Source organism: Labeo rohita, chromosome 22 (genome assembly GCF_022985175.1).
Source record: "Labeo rohita strain BAU-BD-2019 chromosome 22, IGBB_LRoh.1.0, whole genome shotgun sequence".
Classification (NCBI taxonomy): domain Eukaryota; kingdom Metazoa; phylum Chordata; class Actinopteri; order Cypriniformes; family Cyprinidae; genus Labeo; species Labeo rohita.
Genome location: NC_066890.1, coordinates 66,089,482 through 66,103,655, shown reverse-complemented (window position 1 = coordinate 66,103,655; position 14,174 = coordinate 66,089,482). Strand labels below are relative to the sequence as shown.

At 36.2% G+C, this 14,174-nt stretch overlaps 1 protein-coding gene across 3 annotated transcripts; it reads right to left on the bottom strand.

Annotated features, from left to right (window-relative positions):
* Positions 1–670: 670 nt before the first annotated feature.
* Positions 671–12,724, bottom strand: LOC127153484 (oocyte zinc finger protein XlCOF6). 3 transcript variants are annotated; one of them, XR_007825276.1, is made up of 6 exons: positions 11,018–11,147; positions 9,200–9,259; positions 8,939–9,055; positions 8,810–8,857; positions 8,573–8,679; positions 7,486–8,244 (listed from the first exon to the last, which is right to left on the bottom strand). XR_007825276.1 is itself a non-coding variant. In XM_051094540.1 (3 exons), the coding sequence occupies exons 2-3, from the start codon at positions 11,100–11,102 to the stop codon at positions 4,134–4,136; spliced, it is 2,193 nt and encodes a 730-aa protein (XP_050950497.1). In that variant the 5' UTR covers positions 11,103–11,161; positions 12,643–12,724; the 3' UTR covers positions 671–4,133. The 3 variants fall into 3 exon arrangements, 1 of the variants encoding a protein (XP_050950497.1); XR_007825275.1 differs by having other exon boundaries at positions 8,939–9,259; XM_051094540.1 differs by lacking the exons at positions 7,486–8,244; positions 8,573–8,679; positions 8,810–8,857; positions 8,939–9,055; positions 9,200–9,259 and adding exons at positions 671–6,241; positions 12,643–12,724 and having other exon boundaries at positions 11,018–11,161.
* Positions 12,725–14,174: the final 1,450 nt, after the last annotated feature.

The following is a 14,174-nucleotide window of genomic DNA, read 5'->3' as shown; positions in this document are numbered from 1 at the left end:
TGTTCTAAAATCCAAGTGGATTCAGGAAAAGGCATAAGGGAACAAATTGGCTCAGAAAGTCCTCCTCTGAAAAATATCATAAGGCATACCTCATCAAAGGTAGTATGATGTGCCAGTTCCAGAAAATCCTTCACGTAGTGCTCAATGGGGTGATTTCCTTGGCGAAAACGGATTAGCTTGGTGTCTGCACTCATGTTGGCTTGGTGGTCAGAAGCTGCTGGGTTTATGGTGATCTGTGTTGAGTAAGCTGCTGGATCTTTGGGGGGTGAAGTAGAGCAGAGGGAGCATGCAGGCAGTCCTGGGGTGAGGGCTCCCTCTGCTGGCTTGGCGTTACAAAAATAACTTGAAAAATAGAGTCAGGGCATTGGTGTCAAATAAATACATTTTATATTTTTATAGGGTTACATCAGACTTGCCAGTGATGTCCTGGGTTTGTCCTCAGATACATTTTATATTAATAAACTCTCAACAAACCATAACAAAGTACAAAGAACCCGGGTTACATACCACAGATTGAGTGTGACGATATCAGGCTGCTGCCGCTCTCTGGTAATCAAGCCGGGACTGTGTGGTCTCAGTGGCCAATGATCCCCTTTTCGCCGTGAATGGCTACGGCCATTAATGAGCGTGGCTTCCTTTCCTTGTCTTGAACATATAGTGTAGTGCCGTGTTGTTGTTTTTTTTTTTTTGCTGACAAATATTAGGCAAGCCGAGAGGCTGATTGGAAGAGACTAACTTGTCCGACCCGCTTGTAGATAATTATCATGGATCCAACAACTGCGTTTTGTAGGTTTATTTGCATTAAACAAATAAGGTTATGCATCCAATACATTCCATAATTGTTTAAATGGCATACGAATGTGTTCAAAAGTCATAAAAAAAACTGCATTAACAGCATTGCTAACTCCTTTAGCGGTCAGCAAAAAATAAGACTTCTCCCCATCACCCTCTCTCTCCAGCTAAACACAGGTGAACAGGTGATCTGTTCTTACTACTTCTGCCGCCACCAGGTGCCGCAATCAACGCAAAAAATATGTCCAAAATAACAGAGCTATACCTGGCTCTTATAGATTAATAGTAATGACTTTATGAATTTCTTCACTGATAAAATAGATAGCATCAGAAATACAATAAGAAATGTAGATTCTACATAGTTTAATACGTCAAGCTTCTTTCGCCACACCAAAAGAAAAACTGCATTTACTTCATATCAGTCGATATCAATAATTATCACGATAAATGTCAAATCTTTATTTATTTCAAGTTTAAAGTCAGATTTTTGCTTCAAAGTGAAAGTTGTAGAAACTAGACCATTAAATTTAAATATCTAAATAAAAAAATAAATTTCTGTAGGTTTTAATGAGTTATATTGTTTCAAATCAAGAAACAGGGTTGGGTTGTCTGATAATGATAATGATAATAATAATAATAATAATAATAATAATAATAATAATAATAATAATAATAATAGTAATATCACTTTTTGTCTCTTAGAGATGCACATTTGATAGTAGCTTGAGGATGCAGAGGTAAATTTCTGTACAAATTGTAGCAACCTCAGTTTTATATGGTTTAATTTATTCTGACCCAGTCTCCCATTGTAGCAAGCACACATTTTAAATTATGATAAACACAGTTAAAACCACACATAATGGTACCTCAATACCATTGTAAAAATATAACTACATGGTTTTATAGGTAGCCTATTTGTATGAAAAACGGTAGTCTAAAAACATTCAGTATAAATGCACACATGCTATAGCTTAATCACAAATACATACATACTATAATGATATACCATTTCTCCTGTAATAAAATTCAATTTGAATATCCCACATTGCTGCCACAATACCATGGTGCACTGCAGTGAGTGTTACTACAGTAAATCCATTGTAAATGATGGCGATGTGTAGATTGAAAAGCCTTCTGACTGTCTCTTTGCACACAGCTTTAAACTAGTTTGAATCAGAGTCATTTGTGTTCATCGCTGAATTCAAGTGTTTCACACTGGATCTCAGTGCTGTTTAGTGCTCGCATGACGGAGCCGTTCACATATCGCGTCTTTTGCATGCTCAAGTTAGTTAATTTAAATGTAGGCCCTCTGCAGCTGCACTCATAACGAAAGCGACGCAGTATGCCTCGCGCTTGGTTTTTCAAGGTGCGTTCGCGCCGCATCGACATACTGAATGCATCTTGTCTAGTGAGCTCCTGCAGCATGGCAGTTTGAACTTTGGTCTGAGCGGATAAACGGTCCGTGTGTTTGGCTTTTTCAGAACCTGCAGGGTGAGTCTCATTGACAGTACTACTCTATGTATTTCATTAAAATACAAAAGTATTTTTACTCATACTGTTGTTCAGTCAGTTCATCAACGTTTGATTGGTTTCTGTGCTACTATACCTGTGTTATTTTGTTTAATAAAGAGCCTACAGAATTTGTGCCAAAAAATTCTGGCAAATTTTTTTTTTAAATTCCTCTTTTGTGGTATCAAAAAGAAAGGCCATATGGCATATAAGTAAATCATGACTGAATTGTCATTTTTGTGTGAACTTTAGTTTTAGTTTAGCTTAGTTAGTTTAGTTAGTTTACTTTAGTTAGTTTAGCTTAGTCTTTGTGAGATTATTTGTCAAAAAATATCTTAAATTAAAAAAAAAAAAATCACTGATAGTTATAAAAGAAAGAAATTGAACACTACTGTTTTGGACACCATGGGTTTGTATCTCTTTTTTCATTTATTCATTTAGGGCAAGTCTGATGAGTTGGGAGATGTTGCCGTGGGCCTACTTACAGACAATGACACACATCCAGCTTATTACCAACCTGTGAAAATCTTATGTCATCATGGAAATATGACTCAAATTGTTAGGTCTAAATACAACACAATTACAAACGAGACTAATAAATATTGTATTAATTGTACTTAATAGTGTCTCTCTGTGTACTTTTAGGTTCTGTCAACTTCATGCCATGGGAACTGTGATTGAGTCACTTTTTTATTTATTTATTTATGAACAAAAGTGAAATGGTGCATTTCCGGATATTAAAGGGATAGTTCACTCAAAAATTAAAAATCTGTCATTACTCACTCTCATGTTGTTCCAAACCGGTTAGACCTTTGTTTATCTTCTGAACACAAATTAAGATATTGTTGAAGAAATCAGAGAGCTTTCTGACCGTGCATAGATAGCAATGCAAATAAAAATGTTCCCAGGCCCAGAAAGGTAATAAAGATAATGGGAATTTACTATACAATTGAGGTCAAAGAAATAAATATTTTTTGAGTGTATATTATGCATGAATGAAATATTGACCAGAGTTATTTCACAATTAAAGGATTTACATGTGTTGCACATGTGACCTCATGGGTTTCACATGGGATTCACATAAAAATGTTCCAAAAGCACACGTTTCCCATGTGCAAAGCGCACGTCATGTGATTTTCACATGTGAAATTTTACATATAAATTTTACATTACATCTACATATATCTACATTATATCTACTGTCACAATTCTGTATTGTTAAAGGCGGTATATAAATAAAAGTGATTTGATTTGATTTGATTTGACATAGGATTTATATTCTACATGATCAATGTGAAATAAGCTTCATTACTGACAACGCCAATATTATTTTATATGAATAATTTGAGGCAATGAATATTGCTTTATAAGGTAATTTTCTAAGGAATGAATACTGTTTTATAGGGCAGGATGATTTTCACTGCCTCATTTTATAGTAAACTCTAGGGTGCAGGATCAAATACACAAAAGTCTTTTGAACCTATGTTCAGAGTGCATTAACAGCCTTATTTCAGTGACTCCAACTTTTATATACATGCTACACACATATTATTGTAACAGAGTTTGTGCTAAATACAGTGTAAACACCACTTAAAAACTGAAATAAGCACAAATGTCAAGGCATGTCTAAACATCTCCAGGGCCCAAAAAAACACCTCAGACCCCAGTTAGTAATTCCTTTTCAGTTGAAACTTTTTCTACATTGCTGGAAGGTGATGAGACGCTCCTTAGTGTAAATTCTCATTTGGAATTGAAGGTTGAAGGAAGCTCTCTCAACACTGTTGACAGGTGTATAGCTTTTCTCTGGTGTGAATTGTGAAACTTTATGCATCCTATTGGCAGGTGAAAGGCTTCTCTCCAGTGTGAACTCTCATGTGGTCTTTCATGGTTCGACTTTGACAGAAACTCTTTCCACACTGTTGGCAGGTGTAGGGCTTTTCTCCGGTGTGAACTCTCATATGCCTGTTATAGGTTCCTTTTTGAGTGAAACTTCTTCCACACTGTTGGCAGGTGAAAGGCTTCTCTCCAGTGTGAATTTTCATATGGTCTTTTAAAGTTCGATGTTGATTGAAACTATCTCCACATACTTGGCAGGTGAAAGGCTTCTCTCCAGTGTGAATTCTTATGTGGGCTTCAAAGCATACTTTCTGAGTGAAACTCTTTCCACACTGAGGGCATGTGTAGGGCTTTTCTCCGGTGTGAATTCTCATGTGGACATTAAGGTTTCCTTTTCTGTTGAAACTTCTTCCACACTGTTGGCAGGTGAAAGGCTTCTCTCCGGTGTGAACTCTCAAATGTTTTTTTAAGTTTTGGTGCTGATCGAAACTCATTCCACACTGTTGGCAGGTTAAATGGCTCTCTGCAGTGTGAACTCTCATGTGGTTTTTTAGGGTTCGAAGGTGATAGAAACTCTTTCCACACTTTTGGCAAGTGAAATGTTTCTCTCCGGTGTGAACTCTCAAGTGGTCTTTTAAGGTTCGATGTTGATAAAAATTCTTCCCACACTGTTGGCAGGTGAAAGGCTTTTCTCCGGTGTGAACTCTCATGTGGTCTTTCATAGTTCGAAGTTGACAGAAACTCTTTCCACACTGTTGGCATGTGTAAGGCTTTTCTCCGGTGTGAACTCTCATATGGTCTTTTAAGGTTCGACGTTGATAGAAACTTTTTCCACACTGTTCGCAGGTGAAGGGCTTCTCTCCGGTGTGAACTCTCATGTGGTCTTTTATAGTTCGCCGTTGACAGAAACTCTTTCCACAGTGTTGGCATGTGTAAGGCTTTTCTCCGGTGTGAACCCTCATATGCCTGTTAAAGGTTCCTTTTTGAGTGAAACTTCTTCCACACTGATGGCAGGTGAAAGGCTTCTCTCCAGTGTGAATTCTCATGTGGTCTTTCAAGGTTCGATGTTGATTGAAACTCTTTCCACACTGTTGGCAGGTAAAAGGCTTCTCTCCAGTGTGAATCCTTATGTGGGCTTCAAATCGTACTTTTTGAGTGAAGCTCTTTCCACACTGAGGGCATGTGTAGGGCTTTTCTCCAGAGTGAATTCTCATGTGGACTTTAAGGTTTCCCTGATTACTAAAACTCTTTCCACACTGAAGACAGGAGTAAGGCTTCTCTCCGGTATGAACTCTCATGTGGACTTTAAGGCTTCCATGAGTATTGAAACTCTTTCCACACTGAAGGCATGAATAAGGTTTCTCTCCAGTGTGAGTTCTCATGTGGACCTTAAGGTTTTCATTTTTATCAAAACTCTTTCCACACTGAGCGCATGTGTAAGGGTTCTCTCCAGTGTGAATTCTTATGTGGACTTTGAGGTTTACAAGTTGAGCAAAACTCTTTCCACATTGGATGCATGTGTAAGGCTTTTCTCCAGTGTGAATTCTCAAGTGCCTGTTAATGCTTCCTTTTTGAGTGAAACTTATTCCACACTGTTTGCAGGTGTAAAGGTTCCCTCCAGTGTGAACTCTCATGTGGGAATTAAGGTTTCCTTTTCTTTTGAAACTTCTTCCACACTGTTGGCAGGTGAAAAGGCTGTCTCCAGTGTGAATTCTGATGTGGACTTTAAGGTTTCTATGTAGAGCAAAACTCTCTCCACATCGTTGGCATGTGTAAGGCTTTTCTCCCGTGTGAATTCTCATGTGCCTGTTCCAGCTTCCTTTCAGAGAAAAACGTATTCCACACTGTTTGCAGGTGAAATGCCTCTTTCCAGTTCTCAAGTGGACTTTAAGTTTTCCTTTTTGATTGAAACTCTTTCCAAACTTAAAACAAGCTAAATGACTTTTTCTTACTCTGTTTTGAGCTTTTTTTTGTGTGGAAGTCATTTCAGTCTGTGAACAGCTAAAAGATTTTTCTCCAGTTGTGAAATCATGAAGATACTCATATTGCTCTTTTTCTTCAATTTTGTGGAGTACTTCACTCTCCTCTTTCAGTGCCATTAGGTCTAAGGAGCAAAACAAACAAACGAATGAAAGTTAACCTCCGTTTACTGGCATTAATAGCAATAGACATCAAAACATTCAGATATGTAATGCATAAAAAACATGCTAGATCCCATATACCAGGGGTTTCTACACCTGCTATTGGAGGGCTGGTCCCAGATGCCCTATTTTCACCCACTAATTTTGTACTTAATATACTAAAATTATTTTTTAATACTTCTTAAGATAAACTTAAGATCATCGAAGTGTACTCAACTGTTCTATTTTGGGACACCACAAATATATGGATTAAAATGTACTTTTAGCATACTATCTCTGTATTTAATAAAATGCATTTTAGTTACCACTTGTAGTACACTTGAACCCATCTTTCATGCACTAGTATATTCAACTGTACTGCAAGTGGTACCTTTTTTTAAAACTGTTTAATGCACAGGTAGTTTCAAGTCAGTTTAATCACTGTTCTATGTTAATGTGCAGCTTCAAAGACACATCACTGTCACACAAACGCACACACAGAGAGTGGGAGAGGTTGGAGATCACATTGGGCTGTGCACATACATAAAATTGTTGTCAACGCTTCCCCACAATTCCTATTAATAATATACCCGGAATACTAGATCGCTACATTATATTCCATAGCAACCAGGTGGTAAAACCACTGTTTTTGAATTAATGAGTTGTTTGTAGTAAGAGACACGCATGCGTGCAGCATGCAGGTAACACACACAACTGTCATCTCTCTTTTTCTCTCTCTCGCCTCCTGTCTCTCTCGATCTATCGATAATTTATTGAAATAAATGCTATAATTCTTTCAAATAAATGTGACCTTAGTGCACAATTTCATCTTTGTGTCTGATAACAGATGAAAATAACTGTCATTTTTACCCATTCGGTCAATATTGTGCTGCAAAGAGCAATATTAGTTTTAACTAAACTAAACTACATCTTAGGTAAAAAAAAAAAAAAAGAGTACTTCCATACATAAGAGATAATCAACGCTTTCTGTGCAATAAAAGATTTTAAATACACTTTGCAAAAGCCTGTTCTTACACTCTAAAAAAAAACTGCTGGTTAAAAACAACCCAATTTGGGTTATTTTGGCAACACAGCACTGGGTTGTTTTGACCCAGCGAGTTGGGTTGAATTATTTTATAGTTTAAAATTACTGCACTGCTAGGCTAAAATGAACCCAAAATTGAGCTAGGCATTAAATCTACAAATCTTGTTCATTTTAAAATCACTTTAACACAGAATGACTATGAAAAGATAAATGTTTATTAAAAACTACAACAAGAGAAAACATTCAAAAGTAAAATGCATGTAAAAAGAAATGCAGACAAATGATGGCATCAGCAAATGTTCAGTGCTTCATTTATTAGCTGTGTACCTACACAGCTAATAAATGAAGCACTGAACATTTCAACACACATCGCTGTCACACATTTGCTGACTATAATGTTTATGACCAAATCTTACTTTTTTTGGTAAATTTTGTATATTGTATAAAACTACTATACAAAAACACAATTTTACAATAATTGTACAATTAGTTAATACTTTCTTTCTTTTTTTTTTTTTTTTTTTTTTTTACAAACTAGTCTGCCATGACAGTACACTAATAAACCACTACATTAACACTGGTGTTATAACATTTAACACAAGCAAATGTGTGAAGTATTGTGAGCATGTGTATGAATGAGTGTGAACTCCATTTCTACTGAACAACACAGAACAAGCATTTGACATTTTGTTTTTACAGACTATAAATTAACTGTTTATTTCATAGTCCATGAACACACAGAACATGCATCCCTGCCAATGTCTTTAAGATAATTGATGTAGTCATGAAGCCCCATCAGCTCAGCAAAGGTGTGCGACATCTTTGACATTATCCAGGGCGGCCTCCTCTTTTAAAACCACTGTTGCATCAGTTTGAGGGAAAGATCATTTCTCCTCTTTGTCCAGCATTCATCCCAGTCACTACCTGTGCTTTATCAGTGGCCTAAAAGAGAAAAACATTTAAAAAAGAAAACATTCAGTTAAAATGTAACCATTTTCAAACAAAGGTGCATCCAGTTCTGTAAGGATAGGTAACTAGATTGTTTTATAATTTCAGCCATATTGTGTGGTTGTTTATTGTCTTTGTCTACCACAGTGCTCTAGAAAACTACAATAGCAGACAACGGTAACATTTATTTTCTAAAAAGTAACTCCCATCAATCTTAAAAAAAATGAAGCTCTCCTATGTGTCTGGCTTTTAACATCTACATAAAACATGTTTTTACACTTAGTCAAAAAAAAAAAAAAAAAAGATAACATGAAATTATGACCTTTACTTGCCTTGAACCATCTTTCCCTCTCTTATGAAGAAGCTGAGAAGATCGCCTCCCCACACAAGTAGGCTTCTGTGTCATTAACTCCAAAGTTGGTTTGAGTTCTGCAATGAAAAACATGGACCCCAATGGTTTAATTAAAATGTGAACAAGTCATCATACTATTGTTACATCAAAATGTGAAGCAAACTGGCAGGAGACAACAGAAACATGTATTTTCTAAAAATAACTCACATTAATCCTGAAACAACGAAGCTCTCCTATGTCTCTGGCTTTCAACATCTACAAAAAAGCAAACATTCTTTTACTACTAGTCAAAAAAAAAGAAAAAAGAAAAGATATGGAATTATGACCTTTATTTACCTTATACCATCTTTCCCTCTCTTCTGAAGAAGCCGAGACGATCGCTTCCTCTAACACACAGGCTTCTGTGCCGTAACTCCCGGCGCGGGCACAATGAAGACTCAAAGCTCAACAAGTCTGAAATTTTACATGCAAAACATTACTTTTAACAATTAAAGCTTTATCAGCCTCAAAATAACTTTTTCCATGTTCCATGAAATCTCAAAATACTCCTGGACACACATAATGAATGATGACTTTACATTTTTAATCTTTACTCACCGAAAATCGTCCTTCACTCACTTCCATCTGCAGATGCTGAGAAAATGGCAGCTTCTCTCACTGGTGACGTCATGGAATTAAATGTAATACCTTTTTAAAAGCTTTGTAAGACTTTCCATACATTTTAAGACCTCGTCACCACTTCAAGTTTTAACTGGTTGTATAACCAACACTTAAATTTACATTTACTATATACTGATTGTAAGATAGCACAACTAAACAGTCGTAGTTTGTGATAACTCCTTATCAATGCAACAAATTCAGAAGAGTGAGAATGAAGCACAAGAGAATTAAAGGAGAAGTGCACTTCCAGAACAACAATTTACAAATAATTTACTCAACCCCTTGTCATTCAAGATGTTCATGTCTTTCTGTCTTCAGTCGGACTTCAATGGACTTCATTGGTGCCCCGATTTTGAACTCCAAAATGTAGTTTAAATACAGCTTCAAAGGGCTCTAAATGGTCCAAGCCGAGGAAGAAGGGTCTTATCTAGCGATCGGTCATTGTTTTAAAAAAATACTTTTTAAGCACAAAAGCCCGTGTAGAACAGGCTCTGGGATGCATGTTCTTGAACGATTCATTCATTTTGAGCGAATCTTTAATGTGACTCAGGAAGAACGAGTCGTCTCGGGGAGTGATTCGTTCAGTCGCACATGCGCAACATCCTATTAGGTTCTGTACTGGAATTAGTTAGTTAGTTTTTGGGTTTTGCGAGTCGATCATCTTATGGGGCTGTCACGTGATGAATGACCAACTCAAACCTGAAAATTTGTCAGATAAGAAGTGAAGTGAGCTAATCATACACTAAAGACCCATAAGAATAAATTAATCTTTTCTGTTTCTCTTAGCATTACAGTTTTGTCTTGTTTGTAGTGTGATCAATGTTTGTGTAAGCAGTAGATGTGTTAGAGAAGTAACACGTAACATTTTAATTATATTTTGCTAAAATGAACAAAATGACTCGAAAAAAAGATTCTTTCATTTTGCTGAACGAGACTCGAAGGTCCAATTACATGGAGAAAAATCCAGAAATGTTTTCCTCAAAAATCATAATTTCTTCAGGACTGAAGAAAGAAAGACATGAACATCTTGGATGACAAGGGGGTGAGTAAATTATTTGTGAATTGTTGTTCTGGAAGGGGACTTCTCCTTTAACTGAGTGACCCAGTGTAAGGTTAATTAGAAAGAAACCTGAAACAAGAATTGGACCAATAAACTAAACAATTGACAAAAGAGGGAAGATAAAGCTCTCTGAGCTAATGGGACAATGAGTTATTATATTATAAGACACATTTGGAACATCAACTCTTATAACTGTCTGCAAACCATAGCTCTTTCGTGGAACACTTCTCATGACAAACATCTGATTGGTCAGTTAATTTTTTTTCAGAGTGAGGAAAAAAAAATGGATAGGGAAAGCTCTGGCTTTGTGTGGACAGGCCCCAAGACTATAGGCAAGTAGCTCACTAGGACCAAACTTGCCCACCCCTGCGCAACAGCGATAGGGATTTCCTGGAACAACATGCATTACCCTCCTTCTGCAGGGCATATTCAGGGTTTCTGTGTGAGAGCGCCTTTGGATGAAGCGAAACAAAACACAACTAAACAAAAAACCCAGCCTTTGCCAAATCGCGATTCCAGTTAAATTTTGATTAATCATGCAGCCCTAGTTGCGCTTGAAGGCAGCATTAATATAAAATCTGTATACAAAAGGGAAACCTCTCCGTCAAATAAAACCACTCAAAGAATACCATTCATTTCTGAAAAAGGTCAACATTTCAATCAGGACTGAGCTCCATGTGGAGAGTGAAACTGACCTGTTTGTTCCTCAGACACTTCATGTTTGATAGTAAATGCTTCTTCAATCTTTATGTCTTCGCTCTCCTCTTTAATAAACGCCATCTTTAGAATATGGTAGATTTCGGTCACTTCACCAGGAGTTTTCTGCCGGTTTGGACACTCTGTCAGAGGAGTAAGATGAGAATTATTACCAGAAAGAAAAATAAACACCAAGTACTAAATCTCTGAACCATGTGTCTCTATTGCCTCCCTAGTTCAGCAGTCAGTCAGAACAATAAAGGCGTGATTAAATACAACAACAACAACACCAACAACAAAAACATATATTTGTTTATATTTATTTACATGATTTATTTATACTGAAAGCTACTTATAAGATATTTGTAATGTTAATTGTAACACAAGTGGTTTAAATATTTCCACACGTGGTAACATAACCAAATTTACGGCATTTACTAGTTGCCATATCAACACTATATACAGAAAATATTGCTGAATATTTATTTTACCATAGTAAAACTACATTTCTGGCTTATGTAAATTTTTTATCTCAGTTTTTAGCATTCACTTAAAATGAGACAAATCTGCCATTATTTTAAATCTCCAGTCTATTATTTATCAGATTATTTAGTTGTTTTAAATGCTTTGGCTGACTAGCAGAAGACACTAACCATTTTTTTTTTTAATTCTAGTTGTGCAGATGGGGAACGTTGTAACACTGCGTTACAATCTGCCCCGCTATTATCAAACTATGCTATTCTATGACATTAGTGATGTAATTTACACCATTTACTTTTATCAGTTTTAATGAGAAATCACAAGAAACAGGTGAATGAAGACTGACAAAAGATGTTTAATGTTCAGAAATTATTATTTCAAGAAACGTAAAGCATTTTGGCTCATTTATGTGTCTTGTGTTTTATGAGAGCTGTGTGTGGAGAAAGGGGAGTGTTTTTACTTAATGTGTTTCTTCATTTTGTGCACATTGTTTTGAACTATACTGAAAAAAATGCTTTATTTAATTGCTTTAAGTTAATTATTTTATTTTATTGATAAAATATTTTAGTTTGTTAGTTTTTTTTTTTTTTTCATTAGATCAGATTCACTTCCTTTCATTTGTGGTAAATAAAGAAAAACTTATACACTGCTATTATGAAACACAGTGACATATTTGTACTAGACAAGCGTGAAATTAATGTGGATACAAAATTATAACCCCACGTGGATTTCCACAAACTGAGAAAGTCAAAAAGTGCCACGCTCCCCTACTTTATGATTTGTAGATTTCATTTAATCGATTAGACATTCATGAAAGCGTTTTCTGATTTGTTTATAAAAGCGGTATGTTTTCAGCGTCATATCAGAGAATCATTTCCGGAAACATTTGGTTCAGCTGACACGACAGCTCCGTTTCTCCAGTGATCGAGTTCTTCAAATCAAACTGATTCACAATATATGGAGAGAAATGAGACGCGCTTTCTCCATTCAACGCGTGTGCTTTACTCACAAAACATTTGCGTGCATTACTGTTAGATAAAGCAGTGCAGTGTTACATTCAGCAATACACTTTACATCGTTTGTAAAAGCTACAGCATACACAGAATGGTTTGTAGCGACACTGTAAACGCTTAAAAACACAAACCTTTCTTCACACAATGAAGCGATGCGCAGCCTTATGAGGTAACAGCATCACAACAAATTAAAAGTCTTCTAAAAAAAAAAAAAAAAAGCTTCTTCTTCTTCTTCTTCTTTTATGCAAGTTTTCACTTAAAGATGAATGTCCTAATCGTGTTATTATTACTTCTTCTCTTCTTAAGTCACTTCCAGTATCATTATTTTGCAATCCTACTTTCTTTTTGGATTTTATATCCATTTGTCTACCTGTCTTCTCTATATCCCATTTATGTTGGCAAGATTTATTAACAGCTTGCTTAATAATTGTCTTCACTTCTGCTTTGCTGATTTTTACTTTAATTTCTACATTATTTTTATTTAACAATCTTTTAGCATGTTTATCTGCCATTTTATTTCCATCTATTCCAACATGTGCTGGGATGCATAAAAATTAAACAATCTTGTCATGAGCATGTAATCTATATAGCAGTTGCTTTACTTCTATAATAATATCTTGTCTGCAATTTGATTGGCCCGACTGAATACTTCTTAAAGGAGAACTCCACTTCCAGAACAACATTTCACAAATAATTTACTCACCCCTTGTCATCCAAGATGTTCATGTCTTTCTGTCTTCATTCGTAAAGAAATTATGTTTTTTGAGGGAAACATTTCAGCATTTTTCTCCATATATTTGACTTCATTGGTGCCCCGATTTTGAACTTCCAAAATGTAGTTTAAATGCAGCTTTAAGGGGTTCTAATTTATCCCAGACGAGGAAGAAGGGTCTTATCTAGCGAAACGGTCGGCCATTTTTTTGGAAAATAAAAATTTGTATACTTTTTAAGCACAAAAGCTTGTGTAGCACAGGCTCTGGGATGCGCATCCACGATGCTACGAATTAGTGATGGGTCGTTATTGAAAGATTCGTTCATTTTAACAAATCTTTAATGTGACTCGGGATTGAGTCATCTCGAGGAGTGATTTGTTCAGTCGCGCATGTGCAACATCCTTAATAGGTTCTGTATGGGAATTAGTTCACCTGTTTCGAGTCTTCGGGTTTTTCGAGTCATTCGTTCATCTTATGGGGCTGTCACGTGAAATCCACTCCAAAAGGAGGTATTTCGTTTTTAAAAAATCCCTTTTCAAGAACTACAACGAACGGCTCCTTTGGACTACAACGTTTATTTTCTGCATGCAATTATGTCACAATGCAGTCCATTAGAATGTCATTAAATTAAATCCTGCCCACAGAAATTCAAATTGTTGGAGGGAGGGTAGGGACGAGGTGGGGGATTAGCCTAACTTTAGCGATGCAGCGTGGAGAAACACTTTAACAGCCTCAGCATGGCGGGTATACACACAAGCATTGACTAGAGTGGATGCATCGGAGCTGTAACGCGCCGCAGACGTGTGCAGTGTGTGGTAAGAGATTTATTCATCATACAGTGTAGATAACGTTAGCTTCACTTATAACGTGTGTGTTTTTTAAAATGCATAAACTTGCACTAGAATAGGCTAGGCTAATCAGTGATGATGTTCTTTGATAATGTTAAGCTG